We start from the raw sequence: 20,743 nt of genomic DNA on the forward strand, positions 1-20,743 counted from the left end.
ATTATATATAATCATGCATACCACCTATGTTTATATCATATGATTACAAATGACATGATTATGTTGGAATTGAGACATTTGCTAACATAGTTGACATGTAATAAATAAAAGTATAAATATATTTTGAAACTATTGTGTTCTGGCTGAAGTATCCGTTATATTGAGATTTTGTTCATGAACACTTCTTCTTTCTTGTCTTATATTAGACACAAGGGGAAGAGCAACCATCCACTAGTGGTGGCCAGACTGGCCACACTGGCCAGCACCTCCCCTACCCCATGTCTCCTACCCCTTCCAGTGATGAAGAGGTGGAGTTGTCCACAATGAACTGGGAGGACTTTGGAAGCTCTGTGCTGGACACACCAACTCCAGCCCCATCCCCAGCTCCATCCATCCCCATTCCTGCTGCCCGTCCTGCTCCCAAACCTACTGCAGCCCCACGTCCTGGCCGAGCTCCATCCATCCCCTTTTCTGCAACCCGTCCTACTCTGACTCCTTCTACAGCCCCACGCCCTGGCCCTTCCACTACTGCTCCTGGCTCTTCAACTACCCCATCTGCTCCGTCTGATGCTCCGAGGTCTAGGCAGCGGAAGAGGGCCTCTTGCAATTTTGAGACCATTCTTTCGACCCTAGACCAAAGGGCATCAGACAGAGATGCTCTTATGGAAGCAGGCAGGCAGAGGCGCACTGCCATCATTGAGAGTCTGATGGGCCTGCAAGATGACTGTGGCAGACACGGCCTCCGCGTGGCAACCTTCATGAGGTCTCTGCCACCAGCCCATCTGGCTGACTTTAAAGTCCAACTCTGCAACCTCATGAGGAAGACCGAACAGGCAGTGGGAAATGAACTTGCAGAGAGAGTTGTGGAAAATGAACTATGATCATTGAAAATGTTTTTGTTTTGTATGTATTGTTCCAATTCTTGGTTTACCTGTGACCCTATAGTCAACTGAGGCACTACACTGTCAATATTCCTGTCATATTTTTTTACATTGGTTATATCTATTTGTTATTTGTTTATATTTGTTATATTAATTATTTATACATGCATTTATATTTTATCATTTATTTATAATTTTTATATTTGATATTTATTTATAATTTTTATATTTGATAGATGTATTTATATTATATACATTCATTTATTATCTTTATATTTGATAGATTCATGATTTATACATGTATTTATATTGTATACATTTGTATTTATATTTGATAAATTTATTTTTACATCTATATATAATATTTATTTATAGATATTTTGTAAATATGTTCAGAGTTTATTGCTATTTATAATTCTTATGCTAGTTCAATAAAATGTCAAGTCAAAAGTACGGCATGGTGTTATTTACACATTGACAAAACAAGTAAACTCTGAAATATATAATGTACACCCCTTTTTATACTCATGTTCACTATGTTGCCACACTGTCACAGATAAGTAGCGAAAATAGCCATTCCACAAGCTCAAGACCGCTCGCAATGAGACATTTTGATCTTGTAGATCGGCTATTTTCCCTATAATATTTGTAAAATTTTGAGTGTATCACATACCCACAATAGGAACTAAGGCTAGGCTGAAAATGGCTAAATGATTCTAATCATTGCCCCGTCTCTAGCGTTTCAGGTCATAATCAATTTTCTGAAATCAGAGATAAAGAAGTGAAACTGGTAAGTGATGAGAATTCTGTTTAAAAAAGCTGGAGACGGGCTAAAATCAGAATATAGAGCTTTAACGTTATAACAAAAACGTTCCCTCTGTGGATTATATATGCACATTTAATCATTGAATAGTGTTAACAAGAACTTACATTGGATCCACTGGAACATAGGTTCTGAATGGGAATGTTTTATTTACAGACAGGGCCCACACACACACACACACACACACACACACAGTATAAACAGTACAGCACATATAAACAGCCCGTTGCACTAACATGTGTTGTGAGCTTGTAGATCTTGTCTCCGCCAGGCCGAAAGTCATGGCGAGAGAGTATGTTTTACCCTCCCTCCGTCCGTCCGTGTGTCCGTCTGTCACCAGCTAATCTCCGCCACCGTTGGCTTGATCGCAGCAAAACTGTGCCTGGATGCCAATTCCGAACTTCTGCCCCGAATTTTTCACATGGGCCTTTTATAACGCCACCAGGAGGCCGATTTGTGCAAAACATATTTTTTGACAGTACTCCTACAGATTTTGTCCAAAAATCTCGCAAATCGGTACACAGTATCTCTATAGTCATTAAACAAAACTTGTCTTTCAGATTTTTCATATTCCATCCTGATTGGCTAAAAATGGCTTCCAAAGTTTGCAGGAGTGCTCCATTTTCAACAAAATGCCTCAAATCATGAACACAGCATGCAATTTCGGTGAAAATTTGCACGCATATTTCCACTATGCCGAGGAAGAAATGCCACTTGAACATTTTCAAATCAGCCTCATGGTGGCGCTATAACAGGCCGATTCATGTTTTTACCTATAACTGCACCGATCTGTGTAAAACTTTGTATGCGCACTCCCTAGAGGTCAAGGAAAAACCTTTGCCCTGCATTTTTCCCATCTGCCTTTTATAGCGCCACCAGGAGGCCGACTTATGTAAAACACATTTCTTTATATTACTCCTTCCGATTTTATTTTTTATGTAGAGGGAGAAGAGCAGACACAGTATTCACAGACACAGTATTCAGGGGAATGTAGCAGTGTTGTAAAAAGTACTCACAATTTTTACTTAAGTAAAAGTATCAATACTGCAATGTAGAAATACTCTGTTACAAGTAAAAGTCCGGAATTCAAAATTTACTTGAGTAAAAGTACAAAAGCATTGGTATCAAAATATACTTAAAGTACAAAATCAAAAGTACTCATTATGCAGAATGTACCATTTGACAAGTTTTCAAATGTTGTATACAAATCTTCAGAAAATAGCAGATCTGGTATAATAGTAAATAGAAAAATAGTAAATAGTAGTAAGTAGATAAAATTGGAAATACTCCAGTAAAGATACCTCAAAATTGTACTAAGGTACAGTACTCGAGTACATGTACTTATGGTTACTTTACACCGCTTGAACGTCCAGTAGCACATTGCTCAGAGCACCCTAGCTACTGTTCCCAGCCTGCACATGTGCAGGCAGCATAAGCAACCAAGACCCACCACTCCATACCCTCACAGGATCCTCAACCCAAACCATCACCCTACACATTCAGACGACCCCGCCGGACCACGTTTCCCTGCCATGGGACAAGCCCTTGTGGGGTCATAAAGTACTCGGTGAAGTCCCCTCTGACTCGTTTCCCTGCAGTTGTTTTTTTGTTATTAGACTCCTCGCCGGGTGTTGGAGGTTGGTGTCTCCTTCCACCTGTCTCCTCCATTCTCCTGGCTGCTCGTCCCCAGCAGCAGTGGTCACGTCTGTGAAGTTGGGTGGGAGGTACCTTGGGATATAACAATTATAGATTTTGATGGTGTGATTATAATCACAACTTCAAAAATGATCACAAATTGAGGTGACATTTCTTTCTACAAACTACATGGATGTATAAAATCACATGTGCATTATTACATTGGATGTTTCATTATATTTTCACCACAACATTTCTTAATTGTTTTAGTTTTTTTTTTTTACAGTTGCTGCTTTTCAAAAGAAACAATACAGTCTCAAAATAAGTCATATTTACACTATTTTAAATCAGTGGTTCTCAATGTCGGGAGTCCCGACATGATTTTTGGGGGGTCCCCAGATGACAGTTAAGTGACAATTTAAGGACGTTTAAGAAGTTTTTAATAAAAAATACATCACAGGTAATCACAGACCCTAAAAACTGGTCAAACATTGGCCAAATTGTCAAATAATATATGGAAATAGCCGATCTACAAGCTCACAACACGAGGCGTTGTGAGCTTGTAAATCTGCTATTTTTTAGAATATTTATCTGTGGAACCGAGTCAAATTAAATGTCATGCCTCAATTCCTACAATTCCAAGTGCTTGTCATGGTGGGGGATCCCCAGTTCAAATATGATGATGGGGGGGAGGGGTCGCAACCTGAAAATGGTTGAGAACCACCGTTTTAAATAACGGTTTATAGCTACATCACCACATTACCTTGAAGCCGGTGTATTTGCCGCATCTGTGCACGTCAGGTAGTTGTGCAGAGCTACACAGGCATGCACAACGTGTAAGGCCTTCTCTGGTGTACATTCGAGTGGCCGCCCCAGGACCCTCCACCTGGCTGCCAAAATGCCAAACGAATTCTCGATTATCCTTCGAGCTCTGGAGTGACGGTAATTGTAGATCCGCTTCTCCTCTGTGAGATTGCGACCTGTGTTTTGTTGTGAACAAAACAAGTGCCATGTGTTATTTAGATGTGTCACAGCATGTTTTGGTTAAACAGTATCAGTGCTCGCATTGCCAGGCGGGAGGAAGGTGGGTGTAAAATCTATAAATACAAAGCAAAGCTTTTTGCAGCATCACCAGTGTGCAGACTCTATTCCTTTGATATTTAAAAGAATAAAGGAATAAACAAAGTATCATTTTATGATACTTTGTTTGTCTTGCACCTGGGCCACGGATGTGCGTGCACTACCTTTTTCGGGTGTAAAATTGTATGTCATATAGCAGGATTAGAACACTTTGTCTGTGTCGTTTGAAGTCAAGTTACATTATTAGCAACTTACTTGAATAGGGACTCATGAGGTTGGGAAGCATGGGGAACGCTGCGTCGCCCACAAAAACATGCGGGGTTTTTATGGTCCGTCCAGGGAGGGCTTCGGGAGGGGGTAGCTGGATCTCGCCGCTCTGAAGACCAGAACCAAAGGCGCTGTCCTGGAAGACTCCACCGTCACTTTCTCTACCTGTGAGAGAAATTATAAACATCAAATAATGATTTCATTACTCAAGATAATTGTAGGACATTGTCATTTCTGCAATCTCAGTATTACCAACAGCCAGATTGAATCAACAGAAAGCTTTATCAAGGGTTATCACATGCTGGCTTGTGATGGACATTATTGTCAAAAATCTTATTAGCAGACACACATGCACCTGGTCATTAATGTATACTAGTGGACTACTGATGTGCTATATTCCAATGTGCAACACATTTAAATGTATATGATAGTACAGGGGTCTTCAACGTTTTCAGGCCAAGGACCCCCTAACTGAGAGAGAGATGAAGCAGGGACCCCCTACTCTATATTGTATAAAATTGTGTTTCAGATTAAAGGTTATTTTTTACTTAGTCTGCTCTTTTTTCCCTCTACACCTATAGCCTCTTTGCCAAAAAATAGCCGATCTACAAGCTCTACAAGCTCTACAAGATCTACAAGCTCTCAAGGCCTCGCGCTGCGAGGCCTTGAGAGCTTGTAGATCTGCTATTTTCGGCTAATGTTCCCCCCTCAGAAAAGGAATTCTAGGGTTCAAGTAGTTAATGTAAAAAAAACTAAATCCTATCACACAAAGATTTGGCGGACCCCCTATAGTAGGTCTGAGGACCCCCTGTTGAAGACCCCTGTGATAGTATATCAACATAAACTAAATCAGTGGCTATTCTGAATCAATCACTGCAGCATGGACCAAGTCTATTCACTGCATACTAGCTGTATACAGTGTAGTACAGTCCAAGTTCACTGTATACATGCTGCATCAAAGCAGCATGGTCAATAAATTCCACAAGTCCCATCAATAGTCAGTGTTTTCTTCCCACATTACATGAACAACATATGAACAATAGAATGTTTGGTAGAATGAATCATTATTAAAAAAAAGGCCTTGATCATTGCATTGTCAATGGAATGTAAATGATTAATTGTGCTTTACCAAAGAGAGGGCCATGTAAACAATGGTCACAGCAGTATCATCATTATTTTAGGATATAAGTACGCCCCGATGTCTACCATTGTGAAACGGTAGCGTGCGTCACACACTGCCATCAGGACGATGCTGTGATGTCCCTTGTAGTTGTGGAAATCACTGCCAGCATTCCCTGGAGCCTTCAGAATCAGAATCAGGTTTATTGTCACATCACAGGTTTACAGTGTAAAAAAGTGGGTGAAATTCGTTTTCGTGCATAGTTCCCATCGTAACGTTATTTCCATAGAAAGAAGAAGGGGAGGAAGAAGAGGAGGGGGGGCAAGTGGAAAAAAGGAGATTAGACAAGAGAACAAAAAAAAGTTATCTACATATTTACATACACTAGTAGCCTACCTTCAGGTTGACGTGCTTGCCATCTATCGCACCAACACAGTTGGGAAAGTTCCACAGGTTCCAGAAGTCCACCGCGATCTCACGGAACTGTGGAGCCGAGGGGAACGCCACAAAATCGTCCTTCAAGGCCAGCCAGATGGCTTGGCTGACCTCCGACACGACGGAAAAAACTGTGGAATGGCCCATTCTGTAGTTGGTTGCAGCCATTTGCACCAGAGGCCAGCAGAGACACGGTGACTGCAAGTCGCTCTGCAGGGGAAATGGGCATGCTGTGTGTGGGTGCATGTTGTAGCAGCGGCTCGACGCGGCGCAGGAGGTCGTCGAAGCGGCTAGCTGACATCCTGAATTGGATGAAGTGCTTCTCCTCGTCCATTACCCGCATTTGCGCCACCAGCAGACCCCATTCTCCCTCCTCCGGTCATGTCATGTTCAGCGGCCGAACACTCCACCTGCGTGTACTCGGTCCGGCGCTCATCTCCTCCTCCACCAAGCACCGCAAACCGATGTCCTCCGCTTCCTCCTTTTCACATAGGAGCTTCTCCTCCTCCTCCAACAACTTGCACGCCACCGTGAACTTTGCTGCCATCTCGACTCTTTCCTCGTCTTCCATTCCCTCCATGTTTCTGGATATTTGACCTTCTCCTTCCGTGTTTTCCCGCACAATGCACTGTGAGCTCTGTTTCCTGAACACCGATTTCAGAGTGGGCGGGGTGGCGCGTCTGAACCAGAGGGAGGCGGGGTTATTCCTTATCACCTTATCACCGAGTATGAGCGTCTCGTATCCAAACCACCGTTTCGGTGGTCACCGCGGTGATAGGGTGACCACCTCATTTTGGTAGCATGCGTGGGCCTTTAGCTTGGTGCCTGTCACACACCTGGCAGCAGCATTTTGGATCAGCTGCAGGCGTTTACTGTATGGTGTGTGTGATATGAAATGTGAGCTTGTAGCGGTTACCACCATAAAAGGTGACATCAAAAACCCCTACAATGGTCACTGTAATAAAATTACAGCAACCTACCTGGTTCAAAACATAAATATACACAGTTTAAACAATATATCTCATTTCAACCCAAACACCATAAATTAAATACTCAACACACAGTCTTAGTACAAGGTTTGTATTCACTTCTAATTCAGATCAAGTTCACATTTGACCCAAAGTTCAGTTTCACACATTACAAATCCACTTCGGGATTTGTTAAAATACCCACAACACAAACGGGTGCCGTGCACCACCGTTATACCAAAATTCCACTTCGGGATTTCGCTAAGATCCAACAAAACAAAACAAGGAAACATCCAGTAGACGCGTGTGTGTGTTTGTTTGTGTGTAGCTAAAGGGCTGTTAACGCCCTGTAGCTAAGCCACAGCAAGGCTCGGATGCTCTTCGCAAGACTTTTAGACAGAGGCTCTTCACAAGACCATAGGCAGATGACCACCAGTGAGTCCCGGGACTCACTTCATTGAAAACCTAACAACATAACTGCTGTATTATATTAGCTGTATTAGATATTATATTAATATTATAGCTATTTTATATGATTTATATTATTCAAATTATTATTAATTTGTATTATTGTCTCCGCCAGAGGTGGAGAGTATGTTTTCGTTCTTGTCCTTCCGTGTGTCCCCCCGTCTCAGCCAAGCTAACATTTGTCAAGCTTCACGTGACAATATTTTTGTCACCAATGCTGATTGGCTAGCGAGACGCATGATGACATAGAAACCTATAAATAGGTGTCACTTCAAAAAATCTATTGTATTTCTTGAAGTGAGCTTCCATCAGCCAAGCTAACATTGGTCAAGTGACACGTGACAATATGTAATATAAATAGGTATGACAGGATTAATCAGGAACAGTACTGGCGGAGACCTGTGCTCCGAGGAGCACATTTTCTAGTTTTTATTTGAAATGAAAGTCATAGTAGCCAATTGGAATGGAATCTGCTAAAACTGAATGATATACTGATACAGAACCATATATAATCTATATATCGTCTATTAGGTTCCTGCGTTGTGAGTTTGTAGATCTGCTCTTTCCACTACTTTAGAGCGACACTCTTGTATGACGAAGTAGGGCATTAATTTGTTAAATTAATTTCACAAATTAATATTATTATTTCAATAGTTGAAATATGGAGAACAAGGTTTCTGCCCGACAGCGACGGTAATATATAGTTTTTGGCATTCATCCATCAGAATATTATTTAGGTTTATTTGTATTTATTTGCTTGCTTTGTTCAAATGTTATCATCAACTTCAATACAAATCGAAGTTTTTCAAATTGATTTGGTAACGTACAATTTTCTAACAATATATCGGTCAAAACATGGGTAATCGGTGGTCTCAAGACTTTGAAATTGTATCAAAAATCGGGCTCTAAAAATGAAGCAGTGATTGTTGCTGTATTGTTCACAGTAGTTATGGGGTAATAAGTACAATCACACACATTTTGAGAATATTTCTGTAATGATGCAGCACACATAGAACACCTGTAGCGGTGAAACCTGTAAGTCAAACAAATAAACCATAAACATTTTCTCCAGGTAAAAAAGGAGATCTTTGACTTTACAAAAAATACCTCCATGAAGACATAAAACTCTGCTCCCTTCAACTAAATACTTTTATCACCTGTATGAGTCATCATGTGTCTTTTTAGATTACTACAATCACTGAAACTGTGTTCACAAACTGTACAAGCAAATGGCTTTTCGCCTGTATGCGTCCTCATGTGTGTTCTTAGACTCACACTATGACTGTAAGTTTGTTCACAAACTTTACAAGCAAAGGGCTTTTCACCTGTATGAGTCCTCATGTGTCTTTTTAGATTACTACAATTACTGAAACTGTGTTCACAAACTGTACAAACAAATGGCTTTTCACCTGTATGAATCCTCCTGTGTATTTTTAGATCACCCATGTCACGACAGCCTTTACCACAAACTGTACAAGCAAAGGGATTTTTACCTGTATGAGTCCTCATGTGTATTTTTAGACGGTCACTATAACTAAAAGTGTGTTCACAAACTTTACAAGCAAAGGGCTTTTCACCTGTATGAGTCCTCATGTGTCTTTTTAGATTACTACAATCACTGAAACTTTGTTCACAAACTGTACAAACAAAGGGCTTTTTGCCTCTATGAATCCTCATGTGTATTTTTAGATCACCCATGTCACGACAGTCTTTACCACAATCTGTACAAGCAAAGGGCTTTTCTCCTGCATGCATCTTTGTGTGTCTCTTAAGACTTCCCTTTTTATTAAAGATTCTGCCACACTCTATATAACCTTTCTTCCTTGTGTGACTCCTCATGGAGTGAGTTTGTTTTGATGATTTCAGGTCCTGGGACAGCTTGTGGATCAAAGACAATCTTTGTCCTTCCACATTTTGTGTCTTGTGTGATTTCAGAGTGTTTAAAGCTGACTGACCGTCCCTGGTCTTCTCCCAGTCATCACTGTCTTCAGTGTCAGATTCAGAACAGTGTGAAGAGAGAAGCTGGTCATCACTAGTTGGTTGTGATGTTCCACTGTCCTCTACATCAGCTTGTGTTTTCATGTGTTGAGTTGAGGTGCTGGCTACAGGCTCTTTGTTTTCACCACCATCATCCCTTTCCACTGCTAGTAGTGTCTGTGTTGACCCATCACCATCCTCTGGTCTTTGAAGTAGCTCCTCCTGTTCCTCTTTAATCTGTGGAGGTTGTGGTTCCTCCTGGACCAGACTGGAGCTCCTCTCCTGCAGTTCAGGGTGAACCTCCTCTTTACACACAGGGAGGAGCAGGAAGTCTAAGAAAAAAGATATACAATGATAGACCATTACATTTTTTAACTTAACGTCCTTTCAAGCAGCGTTTACTCTGTTTTATGAAAAGCTAGTGCACACACATCCACTTCAGTGCCCAGATGCAGGACAAACAATAATTCAACAATTATTAATTAACTTTTATAGCCAAACCATCGTCCGATTCATAGTACATTTAGATCGATCCAGGGGTCCACACATCGATGTAGTCGCATTTTAATGTTGAATGACGTCTCATCTTTACACCCTTACCGGCACACTTTCACCCTTGATGACAGAACAGAATAAAAGAAAAAAAGAGAGAGCTTGAAATTTACCTTGTTCCAGGTGGTCTTCAGGTTCTTGTTTAAGGTGGTCTTCAGGTTCTTGTTTAAGGTGGTCTTCAGGTTCCTGTTTAATAGAAACAGTCCTGGATGGAAAACTCATCTTCACCTGCAGAATGGACTCCACACACTGGTCTGGAATGAAGGAATAAAATAAGGACTTAATGTGACATGCATAAGGACTTAAATAATAAGGACTTTAATCTTAAGGACCATGATGTGATATGAATAAGAATTTATAATACAGACTATGATGTGACATTAAAAAGGACTTTGATGTAACATAATTAACAACTTTAATAATAAGGACTTTTACTCATTAACTGCCATGAACCAGTTAATTTGTCAAATTCTGCTATGGCTCAGCCTGCCAACGACGAGTTTGGACGATTATTTTTTTTTTTCACACAGAACCAGATATAACACGATCCAAAGATGTACTGCTCCATTCACTTCCTGGTTAACTTATTACTTAAAAATGCTGTATCTCAGCTCCCGTGTACTTTTTTTTTACGATGTATTTTCGGTCGAGACATGCTATTCTCAAAGGCGGACAACAAATGTCAACGAGGTTGCGATGACCTCGTTGACATTTGTGAAGCCACACAGTGAAACCATCAGGGGATCGATTATACTGGATATAAATATTCTGTGACTACTTGAAAAGGTTATGAAACACAAAAATCACTGGCAGTGGGTGAGTTTATTAATGTATATACTCTGGCAGTTAAAGAGTTCATATTACATGAATAATGACTTTCATGTGACATGGGTTGTAGATAAAGCAGGTTTTGGAGGGAGGGTTTTGGTTTTACAGACTGGACAGTGACACCAGATTACTTTTAACCATTATGTTCATTAATGCTGGACAATACTTATTATGTTAATATCCAATGACTAAATATTTATCGTATTATAACTGAACCAGTCAAATGCATTTATATTATGAACCAGAATGTTTATTTTATAATTATAAACATTAACTCATTTAGTGCCAAGTAAATACAAAAATAATTGCGTACAGTGCCAGTGATTTTTCTTACCTTTTTCAAATAGTCACATAATATTTATCTCCAGTATGATCGATCCCCTGATGGTTGCTAATCACGGAGGGTTTCACTGTGCTTCCGTGAAAGATACCCAGTTGAAAATAGCATGTTTCGCCAAAAATACATAGTAAAACACAGGAGCCGAGATACAAGATTTTTAAGTAATAAGTTAACCAAGAAGTGAATGTAGCATCTTGTTATCCAAGTTATCTAGGGTTCTGGAGTTGTTTTTTTGTTTTTTTAACACATCAAACACGTCATTGGCACGTTGGGCCTATGCTTTTTGTTTTGAGTAACAGAAATATTGCGATATCACAGGCAATCAGGTTTAAAAAATATCTATCCTGTACACATTTACTAATGGTTTAAAACAGCAGTAAATAAAGAAACTGTACATACCTATCCTGTACAACTTTACTACAGGTTGCATCCTTGCATCAAACAGTCCACCTCCCTCGTCCATCTCTCGCTGTCCCTCTGGCAACGACAACGTTGAATATATTTTGGACGCCATCTCTCTAGATACTGTAGACCGCTCCCTGTGGCGCTCTGTGGAAATCACCAGTAGAAAGAACTTTTAGTGGGGCACGGTGGCGCAGTCGGTAGCGCTGTCGCCTCACAGCTAGAAGGTCCTGGGTTCGATTCCCGCCGGGGACGCTGTGGGCGCTGGGGGCGTGTCTTCTCCTCCGCGTCATCAGCGCCCATACCCTAGGTGGGGTTGGCGAAAGGGCCTACTCTTCTCCCCGTGTCTCCTAGGGTAGTTAATACCCTCACATAAATATGTAGTAATCCTGGTCGCTATACCGCCTCCCCCACGACAGCCGGGGCACCTTATGGAGGGGAAGGGAACTGGTTGGAATAACGTGTTCCTTCCACGCACTACGTCCTACCGGGGAAACTCCCCCCTGTCAGGTGTCAAGAAGGTCAGTTGGCTCTCATCAAATCAAATCAAATCAAACTTTATTTATATAGCACATTTACATCGACAGGTCGAACCAAAGTGCTTCACAGTACAGAGCATAGTAGCATAGACAGGCAATGAATTAAATAGAATTAAAAGCAATAGAGTAAAAATGAGTCTTTAGTAGGGACTTGAAGGCCGTCAAAGACCGAGCAGTGCGAACATGGAGAGGAAGGGCGTTCCAGAGATTGGGACCGGCCACGGCGAACGCACGAGCTCCTCTGGTCCTGAAGTGTGTGTCAGGCACAACCAGGAGAGACTGATTGGCCGATCTCAGGGCTCTTGTTGGGGCGTAAGGAATGATCAATTGAGCTAGATATGGAGGAGACAGGTCATTTTGGGCTTTAAAAACAAACACTAAAATCTTAAAATCAATTCTGAAGTGGACAGGGAGCCAGTGGAGGGAGGCGAGGACTGGGGTGATATGGTCACGCCTATTGGTGTTGGTGAGGAGGCGGGCGGCGGCATTTTGCACAAGCTGAAGACGCCGGATAGCGGACTGATCAATGCCTACATAGAGAGCATTACAGTAGTCTAATCTAGTTAAAATAAACGCGTGGACGACTCGCTCGAGGTCGATACGGGGTAGATAGGCCTTTGCCCTGGCTAGAAGCCTAAGCTGAAAAAAGCTAGCCTTGACCACGGAGCTAATATGCTTGTTGAATTTGAGTTTATTGTCGAAGGTGACACCAAGGCTCTTAACTGAGGAACGGATATTAACACTGAGGGGGCCGAGTGGGGTGATGGGTGAGCTGCATTGAAGGAAGCATGAGCTCGGCCCTGGCCTCCCTAGGCTGTGGGGGAGTGGTGTAGTGCTGGTGAAGGGCTGGTGTAGCGCCCAGGATCACTTAGTAAATTGGCACCGGGTGAAAAAAAAAGGGTTAAAAAAAAGAAATCGCGGGATAAGAATAAAAATAAATGAAAACATAAATAACTTTTAGTTATCATTCAGTAGCTGTAGTTGCATACATTTTACAATGTAGTTTTTTAGCAGACGCTCTATATCCAGTGATTTACAGTAAGCAATGACAACACGAGATAATACATCAAATGCATAGGAAAAGTAATCTAGGATCATATAGGTAATCCAATAACCTATCATCAGTCTAAACAGTAGAATGTCCAACAAATCAATAATCTGTACATTTACACACTATAGGATGCCATTGCAAGGTTTACAAATGACCTGGCATCCGTCTACATAACATGCTATCTAAATGACATTTTAGCCTTTGCTTAAGCCTGCAAGGTCGTCGAGGCTAGGGCAAGTTCTACGGCAAGTGATACGAGCTAAGGTTAAGGCTAAGGAAGATTGGGAGTGAGTCTTCAGTTCTAATTGCAATGGGGAGTTTGTTCCACAGTTTGGGAGCCAGAAGGGAGAAGAGTCTGGCACGTGTGGAGCGTTGTCCCGGATGTTTTAGGAAAGGTTCTGACTTCTTCCCTGTGTTAGCTGATCTGAGTGAGCGGAGGGATTGTAGGGTTGGATCAGGCTTTGAAGATATGGGGGTGCCATACCATTGGTTGCTTTGTAGGAAAACATAAATAACTAGAAAATGTGCTCCTCGGAGCACAAGTCTCCGCCAGCAGACCTGTGCTATCGTTTTTTGTCATTTAGGGATTCTTTGTCTCTGTTTAGTGTTCTTTGTCTCTGTTTCTTAGCTTTGGCCTTCTGTGCCTTTGCTTCTTCATCAGGTTTCAGACGATGATTTACTGCTTCTTCAGTTTGCGTAATGGGAGTTAGTTGCATTGTGTGATCTCAGCTGTGATCTCTGTTTGTACTGGATAGTACTGTTCCTGTCTAAGCTATTTATATATTTATTTTACATGAAACTTGACCAATGTTAGGTGTTCTCAGAGGGACACACACACGCACGGACGGGTGATTTGTACTGTAAGGTACTGTTCCAATCAAGACTGACTGATCCTGTCTTACCTCACTTCAAAAAATGGCTTTTTGAAGTGACACACCTATTTATAGGATTTTATTTCGTCATGCGTCCCTCTAGCCAATCAAAGGCATTGGTGTCAACATATTGACACGTGTCACGTGGAGCTTGACCAATGTTAGCTTGGCTAGGAGGGAGGTGAACACACAGCGGGACGAAGCGAAAACATACTCTCCGCCTCCGGCGGAGACAATAACAGCCAGCTACCATTGGTGTCTCTTTGGTTGGGAAATTAGGGGCACTAACCAGCAACTCTGACATGTGAAATAATTAGAAGCCAACTCCTGCTTTTTTAATTGATATACAATGAATAGCTTCTTTTTGCTCTGAGGAAAAGCTGGTGCCGAAACGCATTAGCCCCAAATAAAGAATGAACAACTGAGCATTTGTCTTGCATTCTCTTATTTTGGAGTGCCGCCACTTCCACCTTGGTGTGGTAGCGTTTTCTAACTAGTCGTTCCTGTGTCTGAGCACCCACTGCTTATGAAAACGCACTTACAAGGACCACAATGGAAACAAGCTGTAAGCTTTGTCATGTGTCTAAAACAGATCTATAACCTAACAATGCCTTGCGATGTGAAACGCTGTTAGCTTGTAGATCAGTTATCTTTGTACCGTGACACTATTGCACTATTGAGAGGTCACTGACTCTGTTTACGGAGGGGCTTTACCACTACCACACACACACACACACACACACACACACACACACACACACACACACACACACACACACACACACACACACACACACACACACACACACACACACACACACACACACACACACACACACACACACACACACACACACACACACATCATATGTATTACATTTTGAACGGTTGACAGCGCTTAATGATGGTTGTGAAACAGTCCGTTGAGGAGTGTTTACATTGAATTGCAGTTTTTCTGTCACTCAATGATCAAATAATAAGTGTTCTTACTCTGATGGGCAGCTGCTTTACATTTGCCAGGGTAGATCATCAAGCCATGATGTTGTCATAAGTTAACGGGTCAAAATTATTCCTGGCTTATTTGTTTATTATGGACATTGAAAAGTTCACAGAGTGTTATAGTAACCGAAGGCGAGCACATAGCGTGCACCGCAATTCTTTAGGGGGGTGGGTCAGTGGGAACACTACAGTGTTAAGCAATAGTATACAGTTGCCCAGTATTCTTCAGATATTAGCTCATTGCCTCAAATATTAATAGAAAATGTTATTTCCCTGTACTGTCTTTGCTGTGAATAATATTCACAGTAAAGACAGTGAAGGGAAATAACTGAATATGTATATGTTAATCAGTCACTATAAAGCCTGACATCCATGCCGGCATATCTGTATAAGGACAAAATTGTATTTATCAATATATTTGCTGCGTGACACGTTGTATGCTTATAGATCAGGTATTTTTGTGCAGCATAAGTGAAAGTGAAAACTTGCACTTGGAGAGAGAGAGGAAGAGAACGCTTTCCATTTGTTTCACTTCTAGGCTACAGGCAAAACAACTGCAAACATTCTTTCAGATCAGATGGATTGATACAGGGTAAGTAGGGCTTTGGCTGCCTATCGTGCATGCATGCGTAATGTGCACCCGCCGCCGCCCAACACTTCCTTTTTTTTGCGTTTGTTAGAGGGAAACAAAAAATCCTTTCCTTCCTCCTAAGATGTGATATTGAGGACATGTTGGCGCTGAGCACCGAGTCTAAGTCAAGGTGTAAAATACCAAATACTGCATATATATATATGTCACAGGGAGATTGGAGAACCAGGGAGATTGAAGACAGAGCTCTCGTTTTTAGGCACGGGGCTTCGGGGCGACGCGGACCTGTCTTTTGTTGTTCCTCCCCACGTAGCAACCAGGAAGCTACGCTAGGGGAAGGCTGAACACGCGTTCACACGCACACGTGATAATAGTTATTGTCCATGACGGAGGCGCGCCAACTCTGAGGCCGAGGAGGCGTGCGCGAGTGCCCGCGCTGACCGGCCGATGCTCTGCTAGTCGAATCAGCGCCGTCCGAGTTGTGAACCGATAGGGACAGAATAGTTCTTTTCATGGATCAGAGTGTGTGTGTGTGTGTGTGTGTGTGTGTGTGTGTGTGTGTGTGTGTGTGTGTGTGTGTGTGTGTGTGTGTGTGTGTGTGTGTGTGTGTGTGTGTCAGGGAGAAACTAAAACAAAAGCCAGAACACAATAAAAGTATCTTAACAGTCCTGCTTTCAATAAACCAAATTGAAAGCATGAGCGCGTGTGTGTGTGTGTGGTCGCGGCCATATATGTCTGTGCACTTTAGTTGGGAAGCCTGGCTCGTGGCTCCCTCTAGTGTTGTTTCTAAATTGAAAGCATGAGCGCGTGCGCGTGTGTGTGCGCTCACGTGTGTGTGTGTGTGTGGTCACGGCCATATATGTGTGTGCACTTTAGTTGGGAAGCCTGGCTCGTGGCTCCCTCTAGTGTTGTTTCTAAATTGAAAGCATGAGCGCGCGCGTGTGTGTGTGTGTGTGTGGTCGCGGCCATACAGTATATGTGTGTGCACTTTAGTTGGGAAGCCTGGCTCGTGGCTCCCTCTAGTGTTGTTTCTACAGAATTGCTTGGGGGCGGTGAAAACGAGTGCTCCTTCTCCAGTTTCCCTGGTTCTCCAATTTCCCTGTAACATATATATATTACTTGCATTATTACTTATTTACCTACTTATAAGAACTAGAAATAAGACGCGCAAAATAAGAGCCCTGAGTCTTGTTAGATTAGTACTAATAAAGTGATCATTATTCACCTGATAAAGTGTCACGTCTGGTCTTCTTATGTAGTAATGTCAATGTTGACACATCAGCCTCCTCTTCATGTTCCTCTTTCATCTGTGGAGGTTGTGGTTCCTCCTGGATCAGACTGGGGCTCCTCTCCTCATGTTGTGGAGGTTGTGGTTCCTCCTGGTCCAGACTGGGGCTCCTCTCTTCTTTACACACAGACAGAGGGAGAAGAGAAGAGTCAGCATCAGCACAATAACTGATGTTTTTCCTCATTAGATGAGATTTATTCTCCTATTTGTTTTGTTGTATCATACCAGTGTTTGTATATTGTGTCTTTAGGAGAGTGGCTCACAACCTCAGACTGATGGCCTGAAAGTCTAATATCTCCCACTAGCTTAAAGGAATTCCCTTTGGCTTAGTAGTTAAGATGTTGGCTTTCCATGTGGGAGACCCGGGTTAGAATCCCGGGCGTTACATGTCCATTTTGTGTACGCCGAGGCTTCTCGAAAGGGCAAGCCGTCTAGAAGAGGGTCGGTCTCTCTGTGTGTGTGTGTGTGTGTGTGTGTGCAGCTAATCTCAGAAATGAATTACATGTACAATTTACAATTTAAGCTACATTCACACCAAATAAAGCTAAAAATAAAACAAATCTAGTTAGTTAGTTAGTTAGTTTTATTTCGGTCATAATTTTTCTTTTTAAACAAAACAGTTGATTTTACATTGCAACTTAGTCAACATGATGACTATTTAGCCGAAAAGGTATGGGCTGAAGCCGAAGCTTATTTTGCCCACCTTAATACCATTTAAAATAAATTATCATACTGTAGTAGCATAAAGAAAGCGTAAGCTCAAACAAAAGAAAATGAACTAACACAAATTTTCAAATATTACATTTCAGAACAGACGAAACAAAAAAGAAACAAGAAACAACGTTTCTGGTCACAATATCTCTTCATACGTAAACAATTTATATATACCTTTTACGAATTTCGTTATAACAATATCTTCTATTACTAGTATTATTTTTATCATTACCTATTTAGAATTTTCATTACTATTTATATTACTTTAATAATTATATTTGTATTTAATATTTATCAATATATATCTCGATATTTTCTTCATATACATCATATATGCATTCAAATACACATCCACAAACATATATGTATGTGCATATGAAAGTACGCACACACACACATATATGGATACACACATTCATCTTTTTACTTATTTACTGCATTGATGCTATATATCTATCAATTACCTTTGCTTTATATAATTTCTTAAATGTTTTTATTGAGTTGGACATTTTAATGTCATTATCTAAAGAGTTCCACAGGTTTACCCCTATAACTGATAAGCATCTCCCTTTGGAGTCGGTTCTTGCCTTTGCTTTCATAAAGATCGCGGTTCCCCTGAGCTCATATTTGGACTCTCTGGGTTTGAACAGCTCCTGCATGCAGCTTGGAAGTAACCTGTTGTGAGCCCTGTACATTGTTACAGTGGAGTTGAGTTTGACCAGATCTTCTAATTTCAGGGTGCGGTTTTCGATGAACAGTGGGTTAGTTGGTGCGTAGTAATCAGACAAATTAACTATTCTAATTGCTTTTTTTTTGTAATAAAAAGATAGGGTGAATTATTGTTTTATATGTATTTCCCCATACTTCAACACAGTATGTTAAATATGGCAGTAGTAAGGAGTAGTACAGTGTCTGGAGTGATTTTTTGTTAATGAAACTTTTTATTTTATGTAAAATTGCTATTGTTTTGGATAATTTTCTTTTTAGGGTTTCTATATGTGGCTTCCAAGTAAGTTTGTTATCAATTATGACTCCTAGAAATTTGGTATTATCAACTTGCTCTAATTCAATATCATTAATGGTTAGATGAATTGGAAAATTATTTTTTTTATTGCCAAAGATAATGAAATTAGTTTTACTGATATTTAATGACAATTTATTTATATCGAACCATTTTTTTAAGTTTTTCAAGTCATTTTCCACTGCATGCAAGAGCTGCCCGAGGTCTGCACCTGAGGAGTACAGGCTGGTGTCGTCTGCAAAGAGAACACAGCGCATATCCTGCAAGGCTTCACATATATCATTGATGTAAAGGACAAATAGTTTAGGGCCTAGAACGGAGCCTTGAGGTACTCCAAACGTAGCTTGTAGGGTATCTGAATCAACTCCATTTAGATTAACAAATTGATTTCTGTCTTTGAGGTAACTCTGAAGCCACGAGAGGGCAATACCCCTGATTCCATATCTCTGCATTTTTTTTATTAGTATCCCGTGGTCAATTGTGTCAAAAGCCTTCTTCAAGTCTATGAAAACCCCTACCGTGTACTCAGTATCATCTATTGCTTTTGAAATGTTTTCCACCAGTTCAATAACTGCCATCGAGGTTGACCTATTGGCTCTGAATCCATATTGGTGAGTGCTTAATAGGTGATGTTTATCTATGAAGCTATCCAGCCTTTCCACAAATAGTTTTTCCAAGATTTTGGAAAATTGGGATAGGAGAGAGATCGGTCTGTAGTTTGTTAGTTGCTGTTTGTCTCCGGTTTTGAATATGGGTATTACTTTGGCCGTTTTCATTTCATTTGGAAAAATACCGGTTTGGAATGATAGGTTACAGATATGGGTAAACGGTGTTACAATGGTGTCTATTATGTTTTTAACTATCATCATGTCAATGTTTGTGTGGTCAGTCGATTTTTTATTTTTGAATTTGTTGACAATTTGTAATATTTCATATTCATTTACACTACTGATGAAGATGGAGTGTGAATTTAACTTAATGAGACTTTCATCTAGACCGTTTTTATCTCTCGGCTCCTCAATCTCCTTTGCCAGGTTGGGTCCTACATTTACAAAAAAATTATTGAAGTCATTTGCTATGTCCTTTGCATTTTCCATTTTTTTATTGTCCTTTTTAAAAAACTTTGGGTACTCTGCTTTTCCAGTGCCATTCTTAATAATGCTATTTAGTATTTTCCATGTTCCTTGAATGTTGCTTTTCTGTTGTTCCAGTAGTTTATGGTAATAATCCTTTTTACTTGTTCTTATTATATTAGTTAGTTTATTTTTATATTTCTTATATCTATTTTCTGTATCCTTGTTTCTATCCTTTAGAAATTTCTTGTAAAGTAAGTTTTTCTTTTTACATGCGTTATCTATGCCCTTGGTTAACCATGGCTTTTCCTGCTTTTGCTTGATTTTGTGGATGTTTTTTTTCAAGGGACAAAGTTTGTCATATAGATCCATTATTATGGAAAGAAAGGCTTCATAGGACTCATTTGGCTCTGTAGCAACATAGACCTCACTCCAGGTCTGATTTTGGAGGTCAGCTTTGAGGGCATCTATTGCTGCAGGCGTTCTTTTTCGTGTCATTGTAAAGGAGTGGTTTATATGTTTTTTATCCTTATTGAACAGTTTTGGAATAATAGCAAAGACAGGGAGATGGTCACTTATGTCATTTATTAATAGTCCAGATATTATTTGACTTTCTAATAAGTTTGTATATATGTTATCAATTAATGTTGCTGTGTCTATTGTTATTCTGCTGGGTTTTATAATAAGAGGGAATAGATTATTAGGGACCAGTCGAAATTTACATAAGGGGGGGCATGGAGGAAAATAGGGGAGGGTCATGCCTTTCTAATTTTGGTCCAAGGGAGGGTCAGCTAATTTTACTTTGAATCCAAGGGAGGGTC

General features: G+C 40.7%; 2 protein-coding genes across 2 annotated transcripts in view; both read right to left on the reverse strand.

Annotated features, from left to right (window-relative positions):
* tnfaip2a (tumor necrosis factor, alpha-induced protein 2a) overlaps positions 1-20,743 on the reverse strand; it is a 389,724-nt gene that overhangs the window by 239,213 nt on the left and 129,768 nt on the right. The gene's annotated exons all lie outside the window — the stretch shown is intronic.
* The window catches only part of LOC308102504 (uncharacterized protein), a gene marked incomplete at its 3' end in the record, with an annotated part of 55,950 nt that overhangs the window by 25,688 nt on the left and 9,519 nt on the right, over positions 1-20,743 (reverse strand). Inside the window, exons 2-5 of the mRNA XM_080452251.1 lie at positions 17,052-17,231; positions 11,774-11,923; positions 10,320-10,460; positions 9,510-9,986 (exon numbers count right to left, since the gene is read on the reverse strand). Coding sequence (XP_080308377.1) covers positions 9,510-9,986; positions 10,320-10,460; positions 11,774-11,923; positions 17,052-17,231 — 948 coding nt within the window. The remainder of the gene's footprint in view (positions 1-9,509; positions 9,987-10,319; positions 10,461-11,773; positions 11,924-17,051; positions 17,232-20,743) is intronic.

Source organism: Gymnoscopelus braueri (assembly GCF_963280865.1).
Source record: "Gymnoscopelus braueri genome assembly, chromosome: 16".
Taxonomy (NCBI): domain Eukaryota; kingdom Metazoa; phylum Chordata; class Actinopteri; order Myctophiformes; family Myctophidae; genus Gymnoscopelus; species Gymnoscopelus braueri.